The 26,596-nt window shown below is 44.1% G+C and overlaps 2 protein-coding genes across 4 annotated transcripts in view; one reads left to right on the top strand and one right to left on the bottom strand.

Annotated features, from left to right (window-relative positions):
• The window catches only part of LOC140727047 (steryl-sulfatase-like), an 88,319-nt gene extending 79,136 nt beyond the window's left edge, over window positions 1-9,183 (bottom strand). Inside the window, exon 1 of one of the 2 annotated variants that reach the window (XM_073044240.1) lies at window positions 9,075-9,183. The gene's annotated coding sequence lies outside the window, so the exon portion shown is untranslated. The remainder of the gene's footprint in view (window positions 1-9,074) is intronic. The other variant, XM_073044241.1, reaches the window with a different exon arrangement.
• A 233-nt stretch (window positions 9,184-9,416) lies between these two features.
• The window catches only part of pudp (pseudouridine 5'-phosphatase), a 152,369-nt gene continuing 135,189 nt past the window's right edge, over window positions 9,417-26,596 (top strand). Inside the window, exons 1-2 of one of the 2 annotated variants that reach the window (XR_012098779.1) lie at window positions 9,417-9,683; window positions 14,649-14,867. Coding sequence is in view for 1 of the 2 variants with exons in the window: in XM_073044239.1 (XP_072900340.1) it covers window positions 9,530-9,683; window positions 14,649-14,867 (373 nt within the window). In the remaining variant the exon portion in view is untranslated. The remainder of the gene's footprint in view (window positions 9,684-14,648; window positions 14,868-26,596) is intronic. The other variant, XM_073044239.1, reaches the window with a different exon arrangement.

Raw genomic sequence — 26,596 nt, 5'->3', positions numbered from 1 at the left:
GCAAGGTGTCAGTCCAGGCTTTGGGTATTGAGGAGTCTGATAGCTTGGGGGAAGAAACTGTTACATAGTCTGGACGTGAGAGCCTGAATGCTTCGGAGCCTTTTCCCAGACGGCAAGAGGGAGAAGAGATTGTAATGCAACGTAAAGCGCAGAACAAGCCTTTAGGTCTGTGTCATCCACGCTGACCAAGGCGTCTTTCTGACCTAGCACATTTCACCCTTTCATCATCATCATTGTACTGTGTTGATGACGTGGGTGATCACGGTCTTTTCCATGACCATGATTGGTCTTGGCAATTTTTCTCTACAGAAGTTGTTGGCCATTACCTTCTTCCGGGCAATGTCTTTACAAGACGGGTGACCCCAGTCATTATCAATACTCTTCAGAGACTGTCTGCCTGGCATCAGTGGTCACGTAACCAGGACTTGTGATATGCACCAGCTGCTCATACGACCATCCAGCACCTGCTCCCGTGGCTTCACATGACCCTGATCGGGGGGCTAAGCAGGTGCTACATCTTGCCCAAGGGTGACCTGCAGGCTAGTGGGGGCAAGGAGTGCCTTACACCTCCTCTGATAGAGACACATTTCCACCCCACCACCCAATTATGTGCCTGCCCAAATGTCTTTTAAATTATGGAATTGTACCCACTGTAGTCATAGTCATAGCAACACTACAGCACAGAAACAAACCTTTTGGCTCATCATCATGCCAAACAATTGATGTCAGTTCCATTGACTTGCACCTGCGCAATAGCCTTCCACATCGCCCCCCCCCCATCAACACACCTATCCAAATTTCTTTTAAGTGTTGGAATCGAACCTGCATCCACCATTTGTGCTGGTAGCTTGTTCTGCACTCTCACCACCCTCTGAGTGAAGACTCCCCTCATGTTCCTTTTAAACGTTCTCCCTTTCACCCTTAACCCATGACCTCCAGTTCCCTCTGTGCAGTTACTCAAGTCCCAAAAATCTTCCCTCTCTCACATTAACTCCATGCCCTCTATTATTCTGCTCCCCTTCCATTGGAAACAGTGTATGTGCGTCCACCCTGTCCATGCCCTATGCCCATTCTGATACGTCTATGCACGGGCCTCCTTCACTGTCACAATGAGACCACACTCAGGTTAGAGGAACAGCATTTTATATTCTGTCTGGGTAGCCTCCAACCTGATGGCATGAACATTGATTTCTCATAGCTCAGATATTGCTCCCTCCCTCCCCACTTTGCCATTCCCAATCCCCTTTTCCCTCTCTCACCTCATCTCCTTGCCTGCCCATCACCTCCCTCTGGTGCTCCTCCCTTTTCTTTCTTTCATGGCCTTTTACCCTCACCTTTCAGATTCCCACCTCTCCAGCCCTGTATCTCTTTCACCAATCAACTTCCCAGCTCTTTATTTCACTCCTCCCCATCTCCATTTCACCTATCACCTCGTGTTTCTGTCTCTCCTCCCCCACCTTTTAAATCTATTCATCTTTCTTTCCCTAGAAAGTCTAGACAGTCTTGCTGAAAGCCCAAAATGTTATCTGTACTCTTTTCCATACATGCTTGCCCGGCCTGCTGAGATCCTCCAGCAACATGTACGTGTTGCTGTCCAGGCCCCTCACGGTTTAAAAAAAAACACTCTGGTGTGCAATCTTATTTGTGCCTCACACGACTTTCTAAACCTCAGAGGTCACTCCTCAAGCCTCCTTTGCTTCAGGGAAAAAACAGCCACAGCCTACCCAGTCTCTCCTTACATCTCAAACCCTCCAATCCTGGAAACATCCTGATGAAGCTTTTCTAGAACCTTTTTGCTTAATTACATCCTTTATGCCATTTCTTATGGGGCTACATTTTCCAGTTCTCTGCAGATCTGGCAATATCTTAGACCTGTACATGCACCTGTACACTACTGAGAGTTAGACACCGGTACCATGGTGTTGGCGGAGCTGTAGTGGTGTCAGCACTACACTTCAAGGCAGATGGTCCCGAGTTCAAATCTAGCCGGGTCCCTGCTTCTGTATCTTGCCATGAAAACCCTATGGAACCTCTAGTCCACGACGTCACGAAGAGTCTGACTCGACTGAACAGCAACAAACTAGTGTACCTCCACACTCAGAGTAGTGAGGTACTCATTCCCCTTGGCTAAGTCAGCAAACTCATCAATTAGTAGGGACTGAGTGTAAATATCATGTTTTTTTAAACTTAGAATCAGGTTTAATATCACTGGATATGTCATGAAATGTGCTGTTTTGTAGCCACAGTACAGAGCAATGCACAAAAAAACTATAAATTACAATAATATTACAAGAACTTTATTTACAGAGCATTTTTCACACAGATGATGTAGTTCGAAGTGCTTCTCAATGGGATAAAGTGCAAACATGAAAGTAAAAGATAAAAAGATGTTAGTTAAAAGCAAGGTTAAATAAATAGGCTTTGAGCTGGTGTTTAAAAGTGTTAACTGAGTCTGCACCCCTTATAGTTTTGGGTATTGAGTTCCACAGTGTAGGAGAGCAGCTCGAAAAAGCGGACCTGCCAATTTTTTTTCTTGAGTGGGATTGTTTAAATTGAAGAGACCGGCAGAAGAAATCTATGTACACTATTTAAAAAAAAATCAAACTAAGTTAGTGCAAAAGGAGTAAAACAAAAATAGTGAGGTAGTATTCATCCCGGAGAAATTTGATGGCAGAGCACCTGGAATGCTATGCTCGAGTTAGCGGTAAAGGTCAAAACATCAGTCACATTTAAGAGACTCAGAAGAGGCACATGTATTGAGGGCTATGAGCTCTGTAGCAAGGAAGGGTTACGTTGATCGCGGAGTAGGTTAAAAGGTCAGCACAACATTGTGGGCTGAAGGGCCTGTACTGGGCTGTAGTATTCCATGTTCTATGTACTACTTAAAGTTGTATAGCTGGTGATAATTTCATGCAATAACCTACCGAACGTTTCTCTCCAGTGAGTGCACCCAAATGAAATGAAGCAAATGTGCTTCAATAAGCAAAATGCTGGAGGAATGCAGGTGGGCTCTTTACTTGCACATTGCGTTTTCAACAGCCGGCTCTTATTTTAATGGGTTCTACTGGATTTCTTTGTTTTGCCTGAAAGGAGACTAATCTTAAAGCTGTATAAAGTACACATACTTTGATAACAAATGTACTTCAAACTTTAATCTGTGGAGGGAAGTACGCTGACAACAACTTGGGTCTAGACTCTTCATCTGAACCAAATTTCAGATCGTTTCATCTAGCGTAGGGGTTCCCAACCTTTTTTTTTAAATGTCAATGACCCCTACCATTAATTAAGGGGTTCGTGGACTCCAGTTTGGCAACCCCTGGTCTAGCACCTTCACTCCATCCACCACACCAGCTGGGATCTCCTGGTGGCCAACCATTTCAATTCCACTTCCCAATCCCACACTGACGTGTCTGCCTGCAACCTCCTTTATGCCGGGCCAAGGCTAAAGGCAAACCAGAGGAATGGCACTTCATATTCCACCTGAATAATCTACAACCCGGTTAAAAAAATTAGAAAGAAAGATTAGCTTTGCTTGTCGCACGTACATCAAAACATACAGTGAAGTGCGTTGCTTTGCATTAATGACTGATAATGCAGGGCGCAGCCCGCAAGAATCACCATGCCTCAGCGCCAACATAATCTGCACGCAATTCACAAACCCTAATCGTATGCCTTTGGAATTTGGGAGACAAATCAGAGCATGGACGGTGCAAACAACGATGCTTTTGACTATTTAAGTTCAATTCCACTGGGCAACCAAGATTTTGCTTCCAGAATACTTTTGGGTGTATCTTATCAATTTTGGGCTCCTGATCCTATCACATGCCATTCTTTTTCTCTGAAATTGCCTATATTTATTATTTCAATTCATAATTCAAGTTAGTTAACTGATGCCAAGATTAAGGAAAGCACATCTGTTGGTCTACAAACCAGACAGGCCATCAGTGACAGGCAGTTCGAAGAACTTCTAGTGGGACCGGAGAAAATCACATGGAAGGCATTCAAGGATGCTAGTTTTCTTGACGATCACAGAGCACCAAAAATATCTGCAGCTGGTTGACAACATGCTTCAAGATAGATAGATAGATAGATAGATAGATACTTTATTCATCCCCATGGGGAAATTCAACTTTTTTCCAATGTCCCATACACTTGTTGTAGCAAAACTAATTACATACAATACTTAACTCAGTAAAAAAAAATGATATGCATCTAAATCACCATCCCAAAAAGCATCAATAATAGCTTTAAAAAGTTCTTAAGTCCTGGCGGTAGAATTGTAAAGCCTAATGGCATTGGGGAGTATTGACCTCTTCATCCTGTCTGAGGAGCATTGCATCGATAGTAACATACATACAACAAGCATACAAAACCACGAAGTGCAACATGTAACTAAAGATTTATTTTCTGAATTCCCACTTAGACTTCTCCCCTGCCAATCTTGGTGCTGTTAGTGACGAGCACGGTGAAAGGTTTCACCAGGACATTGCCGTCATGGAGAAACTGTATCAGGACAACTGGAATCCATCAAAGCTGGCTGATTATTGTTGGGCACTTAAGCTGGAAGCCTCAGACACTGAGTACAAATGAAAATCATCAAAACATTTTTAGCTTATGTAAGGGGGTTTCTTCTTTCTTTGTTACTGCGTATGTTAATCAAAATGGCTTCTTTGTTTTGTTAAAAGTAAGAATGCTTCTTTGTTATAAGTGTTTTCTCTTGCAGTTTGTTTGGGTTTAGAGTTGCTGATAATGAGAAATGTATTCATTTATTAACCAATTGGGATAGAGGTTATTCTTCTGGTGGGTCTGTTAAGTGAGTAGTGTTGGCGGGGATTTGGGGAGTCGGCGCGAGGGGGTGAGAGAGAGAGGACGCGATGCTGTAAACTGGGTGACGGAACGGACCCCGAGCGGGGGGTCCGAGGCCAGGATTTTCGGCGAGGAGAGGAGACAAAGACTGGTGCTTGGTTGATCACTTCGGGTGGCCCTGAGCTACAAGGAGAGGAGGTCTGAGGGGATCGAATGGTGGCCAGAAGACTTCGTTAATTGAGCTCTAACGGTTGTGCACAAAGTGGTTTGGACTTTGATAAGTTTTGGTGCCTTTTCTTTATTTTCTTTTCCTTCATAAATACTGTATTGTTATTAGTCACTTAGTCCTAGTAAGATCTATAAAGTGTAATCATTTAATCGCATATGGTGCACTGTCTGTTATTTGGTGTGGTGGGGACATCACACAGCATCCACACAAGCTGATTACCCGGTTTGGCGGGGCCGAAGGCTGCTCCCCCTAGATGGAAATGAACTGAGTGAACCCGAGGCTAGCCAGCGGGCTACACTTAGTTGAACTATTGCAAAGCGTCAGCACCATTATGCAATGAAACGCATTATATTAAATAAAAGTTAATTTCTTGTTTCTCCAAATTCCTACGTGATACAAGTAGTCTGAAATTATATTTATGTTCTGCTTCAAACGGTCTATCAGAACCAAAAAAAAAATTCTGAGGAAGCAACACTTTCAGAAGAAATTTGCAGCCCGATGTTGCCATTTAACCCTACGTGAACAGAGCCAAACTAAACAGTGTTCCGCCAAGCCCAAGAGCCAAAACACAGAACCAACAGTCATACACAGCACAAGGCACAGATAGCACATGAAATACAGTCACTCACAACAAAAACCACGTGTCTGAGTGATATATCCTGTAGATTGATGGTGCATGCATGTTGCTGGCAAAAACAAGTCCGCAGCAATCGACAGACAAATGCAATCCGGCTTGTTGTCCTCTGGGCACACACTGGAGAGCAGCACCAACGGGAGGGGCCAGACCCCAAACCAGCAAGGACACTACGTCACAATTTGTGATGCCACCACACTGTATGCTAAGTGCGAACCTTCTGGAATACATTTCAGTTTTGAGGTCCACTTTTGGTCGGGGTTGAACATGGTTATTGCGCCCTAGCTGTCCACGTGATACGCAAGCCCGGGCAGTATGATATGGAGAGCAAGCTGTTGCCCATGCAGTAGGCTCCCCCTCTCCACCCAGCTGACAGATCCAAAGGAACGGCAGGGACCAATACAGTTTGGCGTCAGCAACGTCACAGGAGTTTCCAGTCAGCGTTGAACTCCCCTCAGGATTCCAGCTCCAGATTTTTCCTCCTGGTTTACTCCTGAAGCCTTTCCCATTGGTGTCTGTAGCCGCAAGGCAGCAGAGGTTTGAGGTCAGAGTTTTCCTTCTCCTAGACCAGCTGCCAACGAGTCCCATCTGCCCGAAGCGACTGCTTTTAACGTACCAGTAACCCATCTGGCCCTAACCCACCTGGACAAAAAAGACACGTACGTTCGAATGCTGTTCACAGTCTTCAGTTCAGCATTCAACACAATCATCCCTCAGAAACTGATTGGAAAGCTGAGCCTACTGGGCCTGAACACCTCCCTCTGCAACTGGATCTTAGACTTCCTGACTGGGAGACCTCAGTCAGTCTGGATCGGGAGCAGCATCTCCAATACCATCACACTGAGCACGGGGCCCCCCCCGGGGCTGTGCTCAGTCCACTGCTGTTCACTCTGCTGACCCATGACGGTGCTGCAACACACATCATCAAGTTCGCCGATGACACAACCGTGGTGGGTCTCATCAGCAAGAACGACGAGTCACCTTACAGAGAGGAGGTGCAGCGGCTAACGGACTGGTGCAGAGCCAGCAACCTGTCTCTTAATGTGAACAAAACAAAAGTGATGATTGTTGTCTTCAGGAGGGCACAGAGCAACCACTCCCCGCTGAATATCGACACCTCCTCAGTAGAGATCGTTAATAGCACCAAATTTCTTGGTGTTCACCTGGCAGAGAATCTCACCTGGTCCCTCAAGACCAGCTCCATAGCAAAGAAAGCCCAGCAGCGTCTCTACTTTCTGCGAAGTCTGAGGAAAGTCCATTTCCCACCACCATCCTCATCACATTCTACAGAGGTTGTATTGAGAGCATCCTGAGCAGCTGCATCACTGCCTGGTTCGGGAATTGCACCATCTCGGATCGCAAGACCCTGCAGCAGATAGTGAGGTCAGCTGAGAAGATCGTCGGGGTCTCTCTTCCCGCCATCACAGATATTTACACTGCATACTGCATCCACAAAGCAAACAGCATTATGAAGGACCCCACGCACCCCTCATACAAACTCTTCTCCCTCCTGCCATCTGGGAAAAAGCACCAGAGCATTCAGGCTCTCACGACCAGACTATGTAACAGTTTCTTTCCCCAAGCCATCAGACTCCTCAATACCCAGAGCCTGGACTGACACCAACTTACTGCCCTCTACTGTGCCTATTGTCTTGTTTATTATTTATTGTAATGCCTGCACTGTTTTGTGCACTTTATGCAGTCCTGGGTAGGTCTGTAGTCTAGTGTAGTTTTTATGTAGTTCAGTCTAGTTTTTGTACTGTGTCATGTAACACCATGGTCCTGAAAAACGTTGTCTCAGTTTTACTATGTACTGTACCAGCAGTTATGGTTGAAACAACAATAAAAAGTGACTTGACTTGATCTTTGCTGCCTCTGCTTTTGGTAGAAACGGTTCTGCTGGGCTTAGTTGCTAAGCAACAAGCGAAGGCCAGTCCTTGGACTTGGTGGTAAGAGGCCGTTTGTTTCACAGACCATTGGGAGTATTTAATAGGTAGTGGGAGCTTACCCCTACTGCCCTCACCTCTCTCCCAACACCAGCTATAACTACCTTAATGAACCATATCGTTTCATTTGTTAAATTATTTGTGATAATATTACTTTATGTGTTGTGTGTGAGTTATGCATGCTATATTGTGCACCTTGGTCTGGAGTAACATTATTTCATTTGGCAGTATACATGTATAGAGTTGAATGACAATGAATTTGAACTTGAATTCTTTAACTTCCAGTAACCATTCTCCTCTCTACCCCACTGGTCCCACTACTCCTTCTCTTTCCCCTCCCCTATCTTTTCAATCTGCCCATCAAGCACTCATTTCTCCCTCTCCACTTCCATCCCTTTATTTCACATGCCACTGTCCTCTCCTATCAGATTACATTATCTACAATTATTTGTAACTTCCACGTATCACCTCCCAGCTTCGTACATCATTCCCACTTTGCCCCTCACCTGGATCCACCTATCAGCCACCTGTCCTTGCTCCACCCCTTCCCCTCTTTTTTAGACTGGCTAACCCCCATCTTACTCTCCAGTCCTGATGAAGGATCCCAACCATCCATTTCCCTCCATTGAGGGCTGAGTTCCTCCAGCTTTTTGTGTCTTGCTACTATCCAAGCATGGAGAACTGGAAAGATATTTAAAAAGGACAGCATCAAATGTTCAAAATTTGGCAAACTTCATACAGTAATTAGCCTTGTAATAATAATCCATAGAAACAGAAAACCTACAGCGCAATACAGGCCCTTCAGCCCACAAAGTTGTGCTGAACATGTCCCTACCTTAGAAATTACTAGGCTTACCCATAAGGCCCTTATTTTTCTAAGCTCCATGTACATATCTAAAAGTCTCTTAAAATCGTATCCGCCTCCACCACCGTTGCCAGCAGCCAATTCCAGGCACTCACCACTCTCTGAGTGAAAATCTTACCCCTGACATCTCCTCTGTACCTACTCCCCAGCACCTTAAACCTGTGTCCTCTTGTGGCAACCATTTCAGCCCTGGGAAAAAGCCTCTGACTATCCACATGATCAATGCCTGTCATCATCTTATACACCTCTACCAGGTCACCTCTCATCCTCCGTCGCTGTAATACCATTTGTTTTCCTAGGAAGTGTTGCTTCCGTCCTTACCAACTGTTGCCAAAACTAGTTTGCTGTTCCAATGAATTAGACGAAAAGTTATTTCAGCTTTTAAAGGTTTGACAGCTTCATTGTCTACTAATCAAGCGAGAGTTGGGTCGGCTTGGTCAGAGAGAATCTGTACGGTAGGTTTTTAGAGATAAAGAACATGCAGAGAAAGCGGAAAGCACGAATAGAGGTAAATAAGGAGGAAAGGGGCAAAGGCAAGAAACGCAGAGCAATTGTGGTCACTGTGCTGCCGTTTTTACGAGGCAGGAAGGTTACCTGAGGAGTTGTGGCGTGAACACCTTCTTCTTCACTTGCCGAATACTACCTTCCGCAGAAGCCGCTCATTGTAACAGGCTCCGCCCTCATGCCATGGCGTCACGCTCCATGCTCCGCCCCTCATCCCGCCCCGCCTCCCGTGCGGAACACGTAGGGGTCACCGCTGCTGGTACCGAAACCCCGCCTCCTCCCCGGAGAACATCGGCGTCACCGGCTCGAGCCCCGCCCACTGCTCGGTGTCTCAACGTCACCCTATGACGATGGCGTCACTGTTCTAAGCCCCGCCTCACTAGCTTGAGATGGCCGACCGAAGTCCGATCACATAGACACACAAAAAAAAACAAACGGAATAAAACGGTTGTGAAGCGGAATATTTAGTTCCTGAGCATGGGAATTAAATATATAATGAATTACACGTTGCATTCCTCATCTCCACCTCCCGGCGTGGGGTTTTGATGGGTACGGCGGCGCGGAGTGAAGCGCTGGCTCTCCGCTCACTCCGCGCGTCCGCTGCTCGGCCCACTTTCACCGGCGACATGGCGGCCCCAGCATGTTCGTTGTACCGGCCGGTCACTCACGTTATTTTCGACATGGACGGGCTGCTGCTGGGTAAGTTGGCCTGTGCTTCCCCAGAGCCTGTCTGTCATTTAATTAGGGTCTCTACTTGTCTACGGCCAGCTCTCACGAAGCAAGGTCCCTTCATTCTGCCCCCTTCCATTCCTCCTTTCCCCTCTTTACTCCCATTCCCTCCTTTTTTCCATTCCCCCTTTCTCATCCCCCCCTTTTTATTACCTCCTTCCCATTATCCCTATCACCCGCACCCCCCACTTCCTCCCCATACCCCCTCCTGTCCCTGCTATCCCCGTCCCCCACTTGCTCTGTTCCCCCTCTACCTATCCTTTCTTACCCGCCCCATCCCACCCTTGCCTTCTCTCAAAGGTTCACACCAAAGGATTTGGAGTGGGAATGTGGGCAGCCGTGTCTCTCTCTACTCCTATTCTTCCCCCCCCCCCCCCCCCCCCACAGACCCTGCTCGATCTGCTGAGTTCCTCCAGCAGACAATTGCTCCTTTTTACATTTCTTACAATGATATAGTACTGGATTTCCACCCTAGCAGGACATGTCCTGTTGATCCATTCCAAAACGTATACACGTCTTGCGTCTGATGCAAAAAGCCAGTGGTTATGTGCTTGTATTATTCATCTAGCAAAGGATAAGTAACCAAAGAGGAATGTAAAAGGGGAAACGGTTGTCTAACTGACCCATGATGCAGTCAGTTGGCCTTTAATTACATACTTCCCCAACGTATCCTTAAATGGTCAAACTCTTTCAAAAATAGATTCACCTTGACAGCAGAACACCATATTATACTTTGGTGTGTATCTGTCCTTATAAAATATTGTCTCTCTGACTCACAGAAACCAATACCATTAGATGCTTTTCTCAAGTTCAAATGTATATTCAACTAACAAAGATATGTTTCTCTGGAGCATGGTGCACCCACAACGCATATACCACACAGCACTAACACAGAATATTACCATAAATAGGTTAATAAAATATAATTCAAATGCACGATGTGTGGAGCACAGATAAACAGCTCGCTGTCCTGGTGATGAGATCTCGACGGTGACAGGGTATTCATTAGTCTCAGAGCCTGAGAGAAGAAGCTGTTACCCAGTCTGGCAGTCCTCATCCTGATGCTCCTGTACCTCCTTCCTTCCTTTCAAGCCTTATAGCTGGTCTGTTCCATTTCTGCACCTCACAGAACTGAGAGAAAAGGAGGTGGAAAAACTCCACTGCACTTGAAATCATTCAGTAATCCATCCACATGGACTTGGAAAAGGTTTATGAGGATGCTGCCAGGACTTGGGGGACCAAATTATAGGGAGATGTTGGATAGGCTTCTATTGTATTCCTTTGATTGTGGGAGACTTGAGAGGTAATCTTAACATGAGAAAGTCTGCAGATGCTGCAAATCCAAAGTAACACACACAAAATGCTGTAGGATCTTGGTGAGGCAACATCTATGGAAAGAGTAAAGAGTTGATGTTTCAAGCCAAGACCCTTCATCAGGACTGGAAAGGAAGTGGAGAAGTCAGAATAAGAAAGTGATGGAAAGAGAGTAAAAATTACAAGGTTGCAGGCGATAGGCAAAACCGGGAGGGGGAGGGGTGAAGTAGAGCAGGGAAGTTGATTGGTATAGAACCATAGAACATTACAGCACAGAAACAAGCCTTTCGGCCCTTCTTGGCTGTGCTGAACCATTTTTCTGCCTAGTCCCACTGACCTGCACCTGGACCATATCCCTTCAGCCACCTCTCATCCATGTACCTGTCCAAGTTTTTCTTAAATGTTAAAAGTGAGCCTGCATTTACCACTTCATCTGGCAGCTCATTCCACACTCACACCACTCTCTGTGTGAAGAAGCCCCTCCCACTCCAGTCCAAAATATATTCCCCCACTATTGGAAGCTTCCTTTCCACATACACTCTACGTGGGCCCTTCAGCATTCATTAAGTTTCAATGAGATACCCCCTCATTTTTCTAAATTCCAGCGAGTACAGGCACAGAGCCACCAAATGCACCTCAAATGATAAATCTTTCATTCCCAGAATTTTTCTTGTAAACCTCCTCTGAACCCTCTCCAATCCCTCGCACGTTCTTTCTTCAGTAGGGAGCCCAAAACTGTTCACAATACTCCAACTGAAGCCTCACCAGTGTCTCATAAAGCCTCAGCATTACATCCTTGCTTTTATAATCTAGTTCTCTTGAAATGAATGCTAACATTGCATTTGCCTTCCTCACCACTGAATCAACTTGCAAACCAACCTTTAGGGAATCCAACACAAGGGCTAGTGACAGATAAAGGGGTGGAGGAGGTCGGGAGTTAAGATGAGAGAGGGAAACAAATGGTGGAGAGGAGAGGGGGGGGCAACCTCTGGAGGTTTGAAAAATTGAAGTTCTTGTCATCAGGTTGAAGGTTACCCAGACGGAATGTAAGATATTGCTCCTTCAACCTGAGTGTGAAATCATGGGGGGGTGGCATAGATAGGGTGAGTGCACAAACACAGTAGCACATACAAAATGCTGGAGGAACTCAGCAGGTCAGGCAGCATCCAAGGAAATTAATAACCAATTGCTGTCTTGTGCCAAGACTTCTTCAGGTGGTACATTCAGTCTTTTCTCAGAGTTGTGGGGTTATCAAAAACTAGAGGGAACACGGTTAAGGTGAGAGGAACTTGTTTATTTAAAGATACAGCACGGTAACAGGCCCTTGCGGCCCAACGAGCCACACTGCCCAATTACACCCAAGTGACCAATGTGTCCTCTAATTTGTAATGACCAGTGCGGACCAAAATCTTGTGCTGTGCAAATTTTTGCCCAGTGACAACATGTGCGCCCCGAATAACTTCTTCAATAAAAACAGCAAAAATAAGCCAGTTCTACAATCTGCAGACAAATCGTTGCCAACTCCACATTGCCAACGCTGCCCGCATCAAAAACTGGAAAAGGAAAGGTGATTGTGTACGATCGTGAAATATACGTGCCAGCGAGGTAGAGGGTAACAATCTTTTGTGCACAGTTTAAATTCCTTTGTGTGTTGTAGCAAAAGGTGTGTGTGTGTGTGCACACCTTAGAAGAAACATTACACGTGACCAAATTAACCTACTAACCGATACGTCTTTGGAACGTGGGAGGAAATCGGAGCGCCTGGAGGAAACGCATACAGTCATGAGGAGAACGTACAAGTTCTTTACAGACAGTGGTGGGGATTTAATCCAGATCAATGGCGCTGTGAAGTGTTACACTAACTGCTCTACTACTGTGCCACCCCAAACTTGAGGGACAGCTTTTTTTAAAATCAGCTGGCAGAGGAAGTGATTGAGGCAGGTACAATAATTTTTAAAAGCCAGGTGGATAGGTACAAGGATTAGAAAGGTTCAGAAGGTTATAGGCCGAATGTTGGCTAATAGGGCATCATGGACCGGATGGGCCGAATGGCCTGTTTCCCTGTTGTATGGTGATGATCTAGATCCTTAATGCTGACAGAGTCCGAGAACACTGCAGTACAGAAATAAGCCCTTTCTGTCCATCTAGTCCATGGCAAACTATGAATCTGCTTAGTCCCATTGACCTGTACACAGACCATAGCCTCCATACCCCTCCCATCCATATCCTTATCCAGATTTCTCTTAAGTGTTGACATTGAACCTTGTACCACTTGTGCTGGCAGCTCATTCCACAATCTTACCAGCCTCTGAGTGAAGAACTTCCCCCTCATGTTCCCCTTAAACATTTCATCTTTCACCCTTGACCTTGACCTTTCACACTCTCACGCAACCTCAATGCTTGCACTTACCCCATCTATATAGTTTTGCAAGGTACTGTATTTGTCAACATGGAGTGGAAATCGAGTTTGTAAATCTGGTGTGAGCAGGAGGTGTTGGGAATGGCAAGGCTGGAGTGCCGCTCGGGGTGTGGGACAAGTGGCAGAGAAGGAATGCTGGTGGCGGGGGCTAGTTCAAGTCAGACACACCCAGCCCTGAGACCCCAGGCAAGGTCATTTGATTGAAAACAATTGGTTTTATTGATCATCACAGAATGTCTGTGGTGCTTCCTGCTCCCTCCCCTCTCCCTTTCCCTTTTCCCAACCATGATTCCCCTCTCCCTGTCCCCTTCCCACTCTCAGTCCACAGTAGAGACCCACATCAGAATCAGGTTTATCATCACTCACATATGTCATGATTTTTTTTTGCGGCAGAGTGCAGTGCGGAACATAAAATTACTACAGTACGGTGCAAAAGTCTTAGGTACCCGAGTTATATATACGTGCCTGTCTAAGACTTTTCAACAGTACTGAACTTCTATCAAATCTCCCTTGATTTTCCTATGCTCTAGGAATAAAGTCCCAATTTATTCAACCTTTCTCTAAAACTCAGGTTTTCAAGTCCTGCCAACATCCTTGAAAATTTTCTCTGCACTCTCAATCTGATTGATATATTATCATAGGCAGGTGACCAGAACTGCAAACAATATTCCAAATTAGACCTCACCAATGTCTAAAACAACTTCAACATAACGTCCCAACTCCGGTACTCAGTGCTCTGATTCCTGAAAACCGGTGTACCAAAAGCTCTTTATGATCCTATCTACCTGCGACACTACTTTCAAGGAATTATGAATCTGTATTCTGAGATCCTTCTGATCTACCATAACCCTCAATGCCCTATCGCTCACCGTATAAATCCTACCCTGGTTTGTCAACCCAAAGTGCAATACCTCATACTGGTCTGCGTTAAATTCCATCTGATTTGTGGCTCTTTTTCTCTTTGAACTGAAGGAAAGAAAGAAAGCTGTAAGTTTAAGAGTGTCAAGTACTTTCACGCGGGCAGACACGGTGGTGTAGTGGTTAATGTGCCATTTTACAGCATTAGCTGTAAGATCAGGTGGGCTGGCCTCAACACATCCTCAGATCCTGTTAGTAGTTGATGTAGACGACACATTTCACTCTGTGTTTCAATGAATGTCTGACAACTAAAGCTAATCTTATCATTTGCTTCTCTGTCGCAGACACGGAGAGGCTATACACTGTCGCTTTTGAAGAAGTGTGTTCCCATTATAACAAGACATTTACATGGGAGTTGAAGAGCGTAATGATGGGAATGCATGCCTTAGAAGGAGCCAAGCTTCTTTGCAAGAAACTGGAACTTCCCATTACTCCCGAACAGTTGATGGAAGAACTTAGAGTTGTAGAGAACAGCTTATTTCCTACAGCAAAGCTGATGCCAGGTAACAAGGGGTTGATCACAGTTTTAACTGGTTTTAGCACTATGAGGCTTCCTTGTTGGCTCATCGCTCACAACATTGAGTGGATATAAACACGAGATTCTGCAGATGCTGGAAATCCTGAGCAACACACACAAAATCCTGGAAGAATTCAGCAGTCAGACAGCATTAATGGAGGGGAATAAGCAGTTGACGTTTCGGGCCAAGATCCACTTTTCTGGATTGAAAGGGAAGGGCAAAGACGCCAGCATAAAAAGGTATGGGGAGGGGAAGGAGAATAGATAAAAGGTGATAGGTAAAGCTAGACGGATGGAAAAGGTGAAGGGCTGGAGAGGAAGGAATCTGATGAGAGATGATATGCTAGTTAGCTTCCTCATTGGTTAGTTGCTAAAGGAGGGATTCCCAATCTCTTTTATGCCTTGTCCATAATGCCCCAACCACTGCCTCTGGGGTATAAACGTGAAGGAGTAGTGTGTGTTTAAGTGCCTTGCTCAGGGACACACACACTGCCTCGGCTGAGGCTCGAACTAACGACTTTCAGATCGCCAGCCCAAAGCCTTAACCACTTGGCCATGTGCCAACACAATGCCATTATTGTACTTGGACCAATACCATTAATCAAGGGGCCTGTGGACCTTAGAAGCCTTAGAGGGATATGAGCCAAATGCAAGCACATGGGACTGGCTTAGTTGGGGGCACTCTGGTCAGCATGGATGTGTTGGGCTGAAGGATCTGTTTCTGCACTGTATGACTACGTCTCATGTTTCAACTTACTGCTGATTAGTCTCGGTTATATTTACAAAATCCTAATTCTGGACCAAAATCAAAAAGTATTTTCTCTCGCAAAGATTTTAGAAAATTTTATTCTTGCCTATCACTGACTCTGGGCAGTACAGGAATTTAAGTTGCAGATTAATAAAAATAGTTTAAGAGATTGGAGGAGTATGAAAGGAATAGGAAATATGTTTAACAGTTGACATAAGTGACTGAAGATATTGAACAACAATCCTGAAGAATTGCCTCAGCCCGAAACATTGACAGTTTATCCCTCTCCCTCACCGCCTGCTCATTGAAATCACCATCTATATTGAAAGGCCCAGATGGAGTGGATGTGGAGAGGATGTTTCCTATTATGGACAGAGTCTAGGACCAGAGGGCACAGCCTCAGACTACAAATAAGTCCCTTTAGGATAGAGCTGATGAAGAATGTCTTTAGCTGGAGGGTGGTAAATCTGTGGAATTCATTGCCACAGATGGTTGTGGAGGCTAAGTCATTCAGTATAGTTAAAGTGAAGGTTGATAGGGTTTTTGATTTGTAAGGGCTTCAAAGATTATACAGTTGAGAGGGTTAATAAATCAGCTATGAGCCAAATAGCTATTCTGTTCCAATGCATAACCCTTAACCCTTAATTTTATAACCATCAGAATCAGGTTTATTATTACTAGGTTGTTGCTTTGTGGCAGCAGTACAGTGCATGACAAAAGGTATTATTAAGTTAAAATAAAAATTGAGTTGAATCCCAAGTGGACAATATTTTAAGGAGAGCAGAGGGAAGTATAAAGAGGAAGTCAAAGGTTGGTGCTTTCCACTTGGAATGTTCTGCCAGGGGTGGTGATAGAGGCAGATACATTAAGGACGTTTGAGAAACTCTAGCTAGGCATGTGGATGATAGAAAAATAGAGTATATGGGTGGAGGAGTTAGATTGAGCTTAGAGTAGGTTAAAAGATTGACACAACATCCTGGGCATAAGAGTCCACTGTGCTGCAATGTTCTATGTTCTAAACCCTTTGAGATTTTTCCACTGGTGGTAGACAGCGCCATGTTTGCCCGTGATGGTACCCCCCTAAGGATCGGGTATGTTTCAGTCACCTCACCATTCATTTTCCTGAACTCTAAAGAATACATATCTAATTTCTTTAGTTGCCCATTCACACACTAATGAATTTTTTCAGAGTTTTGTTATTGTCAATTAGTCACAATAGTGGAGAAATAATGGCCAGCTAATCTGCTCCAATTGTGCTGCAGGAGATATGTATCTATTTTCTATCTGTCTGCATTGGATTTTATGTTTATTATGGGCTATGGTGATTTGTCATGTGGGTGGGGACGTGGCAGAAGCAAATTAGATAGATAGATAGATAGATAGATACTTTATTCATCCCCATGGGGAAATTCAACTTTTTTCCAATGTCCCATACACTTGTTGTAGCAAAACTAATTACATACAATACTTAACTCAGTAAAAAAATATGATATGCATCTAAATCACTATCTCAAAAAGCATTAATAATAGCTTTTAAAAAGTTCTTAAGTCCTGGCGGTAGAATTGTAAAGCCTAATGGCATTGGGGAGTATTGACCTCTTCATCCTGTCTGAGGAGCATTGCATCGATAGTAACCTGTCGCTGAAACTGCTTCTCTGTCTCTGGATGGTGCTATGTAGAGGATGTTCAGAGTTATCCATAATTGACCGTAGCCTACTCAGTGCCCTTCGCTCAGCTACCGATGTTAAACTCTCCAGTATTTTGCCCACGACAGAGCCCGCCTTCCTTACCAGCTTATTAAGACGTGAGGCGTCCCTCTTCTTAATGCTTCCTCCCCAAGACGCCACCACAAAGAAGAGGGCGCTCTCCACAACTGACCTATAGAACATCTTCAGCATCTCACTACAAACATTGAATGACGCCAACCTTCTTAGGATGTACAGTCGACTCTGTGCCTTCCTGCACAAGGCATCTGTGTTGGCAGTCCAGTCTAGCTTCTCGTCTAACTGTACTCCCAGATACTTGTAGGTCTTAACCTGCTCCACACATTCTCCATAATCTCATAAGTCTCATAATTACATTAGTCTCATAATCATACTTTGTTCCATTAGTTTAAGTCAGAGAGAGACTTGGTAGGGCAGATGGATTTTTTTTGTTGACAGCTTGTTTTGCTTGTTTCACTTATTACACTTGCTACGCTGGTTTTGTTAGTTTTTTATCGTTAAAATAGCATTCATTTTTGCTGGCTTCATAATAAAGTAAGTTCTTCACTCAGTCTCTCGGTTTTGGTTTGTTTTTCAAGTAACTGCTACAAGTGCCACTTGAAGGTTAGATATTGGTCGTGCGATATAGCAATAATGTGCACTGAACATAGGGTGATAGTGAAGTTAGTCTGGATCAAGAGGAATCTAAAAGATGAACAGAAGTAGATTGTTCAGATGCTCAGAGAACATTGATCAGTGTTATAGCTTTTGGTCACTATTAAACACTGACGTAATAGCCAGCAGAGTATTAGAAGTCCAGATGACACTCACTGGAATTTAGAAGATTGAGAGGGGATCTTATTGAAACGTATAAAATTCTAAAGGGATTGGACAGGCTAGACGCAGGAAGATTGTTTCCAATGTTGGGGAAGTCCAGAACGAGGGGTCATGGTTTAAGGATAAAGGGGAAACCTTTTAGGACTGAGATGAGGAAAAACTTCTTCACACAGAGAGTGGTGAATCTGTGGAATTCTCTGCCACAGGAAACAGTTGAGGCCGGTTCATTGGCTATATTTAAGAGGAAGTTAGATATGGCCCTTGTGGCTAAAGGGATCAGGGGGTATGGAGAGAAAGCAGGTACAGGGTTCTGAGTTGGATGATCAGCCATGATCATACTGAATGGCGGTGCAGGCTCGAAGGGCCGAATGGCCTACTTCTGCACCTATTTTCTATGTTTCTATGATGATGTTCGGAGATATGGATCGAAACCCAAAGGTCAATCACATATCCAGAAGTTGAGGCCCAACGACTGGAACCTGGGTCTGCAAAATACACTGGGGAAGTCGGGGCCAAGTGTCTGCAAATCCATGAGTCCGTTATAGGCTAAAGAGGACCTTCAGTGTGTCCTGGGGGTTAGAGCACTGTGAGTGGGTGGGAAGGAGGAACATAGTGTGTTTTGCTGCTGTTGCTTGTTGTGTTCTGTGTTGTTTTGCTGGTGGGCATATTGGTGCTGGAATATGTGGTGACACTTGCGGGCTGCCACCAGTATATCTTCAGGTGTCTTGGTTAACGCAAGTGACACATTTCACTGTACGTTTCGATATACAGTGCTATGCAAACGTCTTAGACACACATACATAGCTAGGGAGCCGAAGGTTTTTTCACAGTATTATTGTAGTTTTATGTATTGCACTATACTGCTGCTGCAAAAAAAAACAAAATTTCAAAAAAGTTTTGTGAACCCTTTGAAATTACCTGGTTTTCTGCATTAATTACTTATAAAATGTGGTCTGATCTTCATCTAAGTCACAGTAATAGACAAACACAATCTGTCTAAACTAAGAACACAAACAATTGTATCAAGACATTTTACAGGAGAATGTCAGGGTCACGCTCTGTCACCTGAAGCTTAATAAAAGTTAGATGATGCAACAAGACAATGATCTGAAACACAAGAATAAATCAAGAATGGTTTAAAAAGAAGAAAATGTGTGTTTTGGAATGGCCAAGTCAGAGACCAGACCTGAACACAATTGAGATGCTGTGGCATGGCCTGAAGATGGCTGTTCATGCAAGGTATCCCAGAAATACTGACAAACTGAAACAATTTTGTATGGAGGAATGGACTAACATTCCTCCTCGCCGTTGTGTAAGTGTAATCAGCAGCTGCAGGAAACATTTGGTGGAGGTTATTGCTGCTAAAAGAGGTTCTACCAGTTATTACATACAAGGGTTCATATACTTTTTGCAGATTAGACTGTGAATGATGAAGTGTTCAATAGAGACATGAAAAGTATAATTGTTTGTGTGTTACTAGTTTAGGCAGATTGTGTTTGTACATTATTGTGACTTAGCTGAAGATCAGATCACTGACTGTGAGTGATGATAAACCTGATTCTGATGTGTGTTATTATAGTGGACTGATTGTGGGAAGGGGGAGTCAGATGAGGGGAGGGTGTGGGAATCGCCAGGGTGAAATATTGTAATGATCAATAAACCAATTGTTTGGAATCAAATGACCTTACCTGGTGTCTTAGAGCTGGGTGTGTCTGCACCCATACCAAGATCCCCCACCCTGGCATTCCTTCTCTATCATCTGTCTCACACCCCTCCTGCAATGCTCCAGCCTTGCCATTCCCAATATCCTTGGCTCCTGCTGGATTTACAAACTTGCTCTCTGCTCCACGTTGACAAATATTACACTGTGCAAAAAGTCCTGGCTTTATATATATGTATATGGCTGAGACTTTCGCGCAGTCACTGATAAATGTAAATCTGAATCTGGAGGGTTACGAGAGCGGGAAAAAGATGTAACTCTGATCTGGCCCTTCTTACCATCGTGTTTTTCCCTGGCTGAAGGTTATTGATAGTTAATTGCATTGTTCCACAAATGAAAAAACGCTCAGAAGACTGAGGAGCATTTTACCATAAGAGCATAAGACATAGAAAACTTATAGCACAATACAGGCCCTTTGACCCACAAAGCTGTGCCTACCTTAGAACTACCCATAACCCGTTATATTTCTAAGCTCCATGTAGCCATCCAGAAGTCTCTTAAAATACCCTATCATTTCCACCTCCAACACTGCTGCCAGCAGCCCATTCCACACACTCACTACTGTCTGCGTAAAAAACTTACCCTGACGTCTCCTGTGTACCTACTCCCAAGCACGTTAAAACTGTGCCCTCTCGTGCTAGCCATTTCAGCCCTGGGGAAAAACTTTTGACTATCCACACTATCAATGCCTCTCATTATCTTGTACACCTCTATCAAGTCACCTCTCATCCTCCATCGCTCCAAGGAGAAAAGGCTGAGTTCACTCAACCTATTCTCATAAGGCATGCTCCCCAATCCAGGCAACATCCTTGTAAATCTCCTCTGCTCCCTTTCTATGGCTTCCACATCCTTCCTGTAGTGAGGCGACCAGAACTGAGCACAGTACTCCAAGTGGGGTCTGACCAGGGCCCTATATAGCTGCAACTTTACCTCTCGGCTCTTAAACTCAATCCCATGTTTGATGAAGGCCAATACACCATATGCCTTCTTAACCACAGAGTCAACCTGTGCAGCAGCTTTGAGTGTCCTATGGACTTGGACCCCAAGATCCCTTTGATCCTCCACACTGCCAAGAGTCTTACCATTAATACTATATTCTGCCATCATATTTGACCTACCAAAATGAACCACCTCACACTTATCTGGGTTGAACTCCATCTGCCACTTCTCAGCCCAGTTCTGCATCCTGTCAATGTGCCGCTGTAACCTCTGACAGCCCTCCACACTATCCACAATACCCCCAACCTTTGTGTCATCAGCAAACTTACTAACCCATCCCTCCACTTCCTCATCCAGGTCATTTATAATAATCACGAAGAGTAAGGGTCCCTGAACAGATCCCTGAGGCACACCACTGGTCACTGGCCTCCATGCAGAATATGACCCGTCTACAACCATTCTTTTCCATCTGTGGGCAAGCCAGTTCTGGATCCATAAAGCAATGTCCCCTTGGATCCCATGCTTCCTTACTTTCTCAATAAGCCTTGCATGGGGTACCTTATCAAATGCCTTGCTAAAATCCATATACAGGTTTTCCCTGCTATTCAAAGGTAGAGCGTTCCTATGAAATGGTTTGTAAGCTGGAATGTTGTAAAGAAGCAATTACCACTTATTTATATGGGAAAAATTTGTGAGCATTCCCAGACCCAAAAAATAACCTACCAAATCATGTCAAATAAAACATAAAACCTAAAATAACAGTAACATATAGTAAAAGCAGGAATGATCTGATAAATACACAGCTTATCTTATCTCATGTAGGAATACTTTTCTGCAATTATTGCAGCACTGTCCATTGCAGCAAAAATCTCACACAAGCGCTCTCGGCAGCACTCGTGGCAAAAACACTCAGTGCAAGCGCTCCCGGCAGAAACACTCTTTCCAGTAACCTTTAAGCTATGAAGCTACCAAATAACACATAAAAATACACAGCCTATATAAAGTAGAAATAATGTATGTACAGTGTAGTTTCACTTAGCGGAATCAGGAAGACAGTGAGCACACTGATCATGGTGTGTTAGGCTGAGTCGTCGGAGGTTGGGTTGGTGGGAGGTAGAGGAGACTGGGGTGTCATCTCATCGTCGTCTGTTTCCATCAGGGCAGGCAGGTCACCTTCTTCTGTGTCTGCCTGCCTCGATGTCGAAGGTCGAGGTTCATCGTCTGCTGTGGCTGATATAGAAGGCTTGAAAAATGACAGTATGCTTGACTGCTTAGCCTTGCGCATTTTTCTATCATACAGCTCTTTGTAAGCACTGAAACCATCCTGCCCTAAACCTACGTACCCTTTCAAAATTAAAGTCATACTTTTCTGCAATCATTGCAGCATTGTCAATCACAGCGAAAATCTCAGGCAATTGCTTTACGTTCAGTTCCTGGACGACTTCACTTTCAGGCCGTTTGCTACTGCGTTCGGCTTCAATTGTTATCCTTTCTTCTTCATCAACTCTTCATCTGTCAGTTCTTGGTCGTGGGATGTCAAAACCTCTTCAACATCATCTTCGTCAACTTCCACAAACCCTTAGCCAAACTCACTATATCCTAACTTTGTTCACCGCAATTGAAATGCTTAATTATGTCTCGTTTTACGCTAAGTGTAACACTCTTACGCGCTCTTTTAGGCTTTTTCGATACCTTAGAACTAATCTTTCTAATGGATGCACAAAATAAATCGACATAAAGCACAGATGCTCACAGGCACGTGTTTAAGCAATGCCGGCTAGAATGCAGTTCCGGGGGAGGAACTTGGCTGCTCGGTGCGCGCTGCCTTTTCTCATAACAGTGAAAGCACTTTCTGTTAGTGAAAACAGGTAACCAATTTAGGTCTTTTGTAACAGCAAGATGTCGTAAAGCGAACGTTCGAAAAACGGGGGGACACCCGTACACTACATCTACTGCTCCACCTTCATCAATGTGTTTAGTCACATCCTCAAAAAATTCAAATTCAAAAAATTCAATCAGGCTTGTAAGGCACAACCTGCCTTTGACGAAGCCATGCTAACTATTCCTAATCATATTATGCCTCTCCAAATGTTCATAAATCCTGCCTCCCGGGATCTTCTCCATCAACTTACCAACTATTGGCCTATAATTTCCTGGGCTAACCCTACTCCCTTTCTTGAATAAGGGAACAACATCTGCAACCCTCCAATCCTCCAGAACCTCTCCCGTCTTCATTGATGATGCAAAAATCATCGCCAGAGGCTCAGCAACCTACTCCCTCGCTTCCCACAGTAGCCTGGGGTACATCCCGTCCGGTCCTGGTGACCTATCCAACTTATCCAAGTACATCCGCTAGTTCCTCCAGTTCCATACACTCTTTTCCACTGTCACACTTGATTGGTCCTATTCTCTAACATCTTATCCTCTTGCTCTTCACATACTTCTAGAATGCCTTGGGGTTTTCCTTAATCTTGTTCGCTGAGGCCTTCTCATGGCCCCTTCTGGCTGTCCTAATTTCATTCTTAAGCTCCTTCCTGCTAGCCCTATAATCTAGATTCCTATCATTACCTAGTTTTTTGAACCTTTCGTAAGCTTTTCTTAACTAGATTTACAACAACCTTTGTGCACCACGGATCTTGTACTCTACTATCCTTTCCATATCTCATTGGAACATACCTACTCAGAACCCCACACAAATATCCCCTGAACATTTGCTACATTTCCTCCATACATTTCCCTGAGAACATCTGTTTCCAATTTATGCTTCCAAGTTCTTGCCTGATAGCCTCATATTTCCCATTACTCCAATTAAACGTTTCCCTAACTTGTCTGTTCCTATCCCTCTCCAATGCTATGGTAAAGGAGATAGAATTATGATCACTATCTCCAAAATGCTCTCCCCCTGAGAGACCTGACACCTGACCAGGTTCATTTCCCAATAGCAGATCAAGCACAGCCTCTCCTCTTGTAGGCTTATCTACATATTGTATCAAGAAATCTTCCTGAACACACCTAACAAACTCCACCCCATCTAAACCCCTCACTCTAGGGAGATGCCAATCAATATTTGGGAAATTAAAAGCTCCCACCACGCCAATCCTGTTATTATTACATCTTTCCAGAATCTGTCTCCTTATCTGCTCCTCGATGTCCCTGTTACTATTGGGTGGTCTATAATAAGACACCCAATAGAGTTATTGACCCCTTCCTATTCCTAACTTCCACCCACAGAGACTCCATAGACAACTCCTCCATGACTTCCTCCTTTACTGCAGCCATGAAACTATCTCTGATCAACAGTGTCACGCCCCCAGCTTTTTTGCCTCCCTCCCTATCCTCTCTGAAACATCAAGTGCCTGGCACTTGAAATAGCCGTCCCTGCCCCTGCACCATCCAAGTCTCTGTAATGGCCACAACATCATAGCTCCAAGTGCTGATCCACGCTCTAAGCTAATCTGCTTTATTCATAATACTCCTCACATTAAAATAGGCACATCTCAAACTATCGGACTGAGTGCGTCCCTTCTCTCTCACCTGCCTATCCTCCCTTTTGCACTGTCTCCAAGCTTTCTCTATTTGTGAGCCAACCTCCCTTTCCTTTGTCACTTCAGTTTGGTTCCCACCCCACCCCCCCAGCAATTCTCCCCAGTAGCCTTAACAAATCTTCCTGCCAGGATATTGGTCCCCCTCAGATTCAAGTGCAACCCATACTTTTTGTACAGGTCACACCTGCCCCAGAAGAGGTCCCAGTGATCCAGAAATCTGAATCCCTGCCCTCTGCTCCAATCCCTCAGCCACGCATTTATCCTCCACCTCATTCTATTCCTATACTCACTGTCACGTGGCACAGGCAGTAATCATAGGAAAAAAATTAGGACATTTGGCTCATCGAGTCTGTTCTGCCATTCAATCATGGCTGATCCTTTTTTGCACTCCTTAACCCCACTCTCTGGCCTTCTCCCCATAACCTTTGATGCCATGTCCAATCAAGAACTTATCATTCTCTGCCTTAAATACACCCAACAACCTGGCCTCCACAGCTGACTGTGGTAACATATTTCACAAATTCACCACGCTCTGGCCAAAGAAATTTCTCTGCATCTCTGTTTTAAATGGATATCCCTCTATCCGGGGCTGAGCCCTCTTGTCCTAGACTCCCTCACCATGGGAAACATCTTTTCCACATCTACACTGTCTGGGGCTTTCAACATTTCAAAGGTTTCAATGAGTTCCCCCGTCATCCTAAATCCCAGCGAGTACAGACCCAGAGCCACCAAACGTTCCTTATATAACAACACTTTCATTCCTGGAATCATCCTTGTGTACCTCATCTGAACCTTCTTCAATGCCAGCACATTTTTTCTAGATAAGAAGTCCAAAGATGTCCACAATACTCAGCCAAAAATTCTCCTCGCTTGAAGGAATTTTAAAGACGGTTGAAGACAGTATCAAAACGTGTAGACGTGAATTTGAACAACAACAAACAAGAATTTTAGAACTCAATGAGGCTGCTCATCGGAGAGATCGTGGAACTGAAACTTAGGAACAAAGGTTGTCTTCAACCTCTCAAGTGTTGAAGCGTTACAAATCCAAAATTATCGATCTCGGAGACAGAACCTGCGGATAATTGGACCTCCTGGGGATGAACATCTGGTCCGACTTGCCCGGCAGAAGGATGTGTTCAGCTTTCAAGGTCTCAAGTTTCACATTGTTGAAGATTTTGGTCCTGAAGTTTTGAGGAAATGGATATGTTTTGGATCCGTGCTGTCAAAGAGTTTCATCGAAAAGGTTTCGAACGGATCTTGTTTCCAGCATGTTTGAGAGTTGTCCTTCCCGATAATTCTCACCGATGGTTTAAATCTCCAATTAAAGCCCAAAATTTCCTCGAGCAGCGTGCTGTTCCGGACTAATCAATGTATTGTATTTTTCATCATTTGTTCTTACTTGTCTGTTTTTAAGCTAATAATTAGCTTATAGACCTGGATCTTCATAATTTGAGTGTCTTTGTTTTTGATTGGTAGTGTAGGTATTTCTTGTATGTCTAGGTAAACACTCTTTCTTTTTCTGTGATTTTGTTCTCTTTATTACAATTTTTTTATTTTTGAAAGTAATTAACTAAAGGATTTGATGTTTCACTATTTGTTTCTCTATAATTTTTATGGGGAAGTATTCAGTTTTTTTAGGGTTTTTTTTCAAGAAGTTGTTCCGCTTTCTTCTTCCTATCAGACCTTACTCTTTTGATACGTCATTTTCATTCGGTTGTGTTTGAAAACAATTGGCAACGTGATTTGGCGCTTGTTTTTTCCAAAATATTAGTACAACTGTACCTCGTTTTATGCTTTAAACTTAGTCTTTTTTTTAACTATTATTAACCGTTGTAGTCTTTTTTTACGGTGATCTTTTTTTGAATATGGGTGGTTTTCTTTTAATTGTATATCTTTTGGGCTCCCTTCCTGAGAGATGGGGCTAACTTTAGTGCTAGTTTGCTTGCTGGCCATTCTTCGGCTTATTTTCTGGCTTTTGCGGGTGGAGGGGAGGGGGTATTTCTATTTTTACTTTTTGCTTAGATTTTTCTAACTGGGCTGACTGGAAACTACAAAAATGTCCGAAGTGTAACTTCCAGTTCCTCTTTAAACCTTTTTTCCTCTTCCGGGTTCATGAGTTTGTATTCTGGTTAACCTTTCACATATTATATGGTAGATATTCGTAACATGGATAAGATTATTTTGTTTCTTGGAATACAAATGGTTTAAACCATCTGATTAAAT

The sequence above is a fragment of the Hemitrygon akajei genome, chromosome 4, assembly GCF_048418815.1.
Source record: "Hemitrygon akajei chromosome 4, sHemAka1.3, whole genome shotgun sequence".
Lineage (NCBI taxonomy): Eukaryota > Metazoa > Chordata > Chondrichthyes > Myliobatiformes > Dasyatidae > Hemitrygon > Hemitrygon akajei.
The sequence above is the reverse complement of the archived record's forward strand: the minus strand, read 5'-3'. Positions and strand labels throughout refer to the sequence as shown.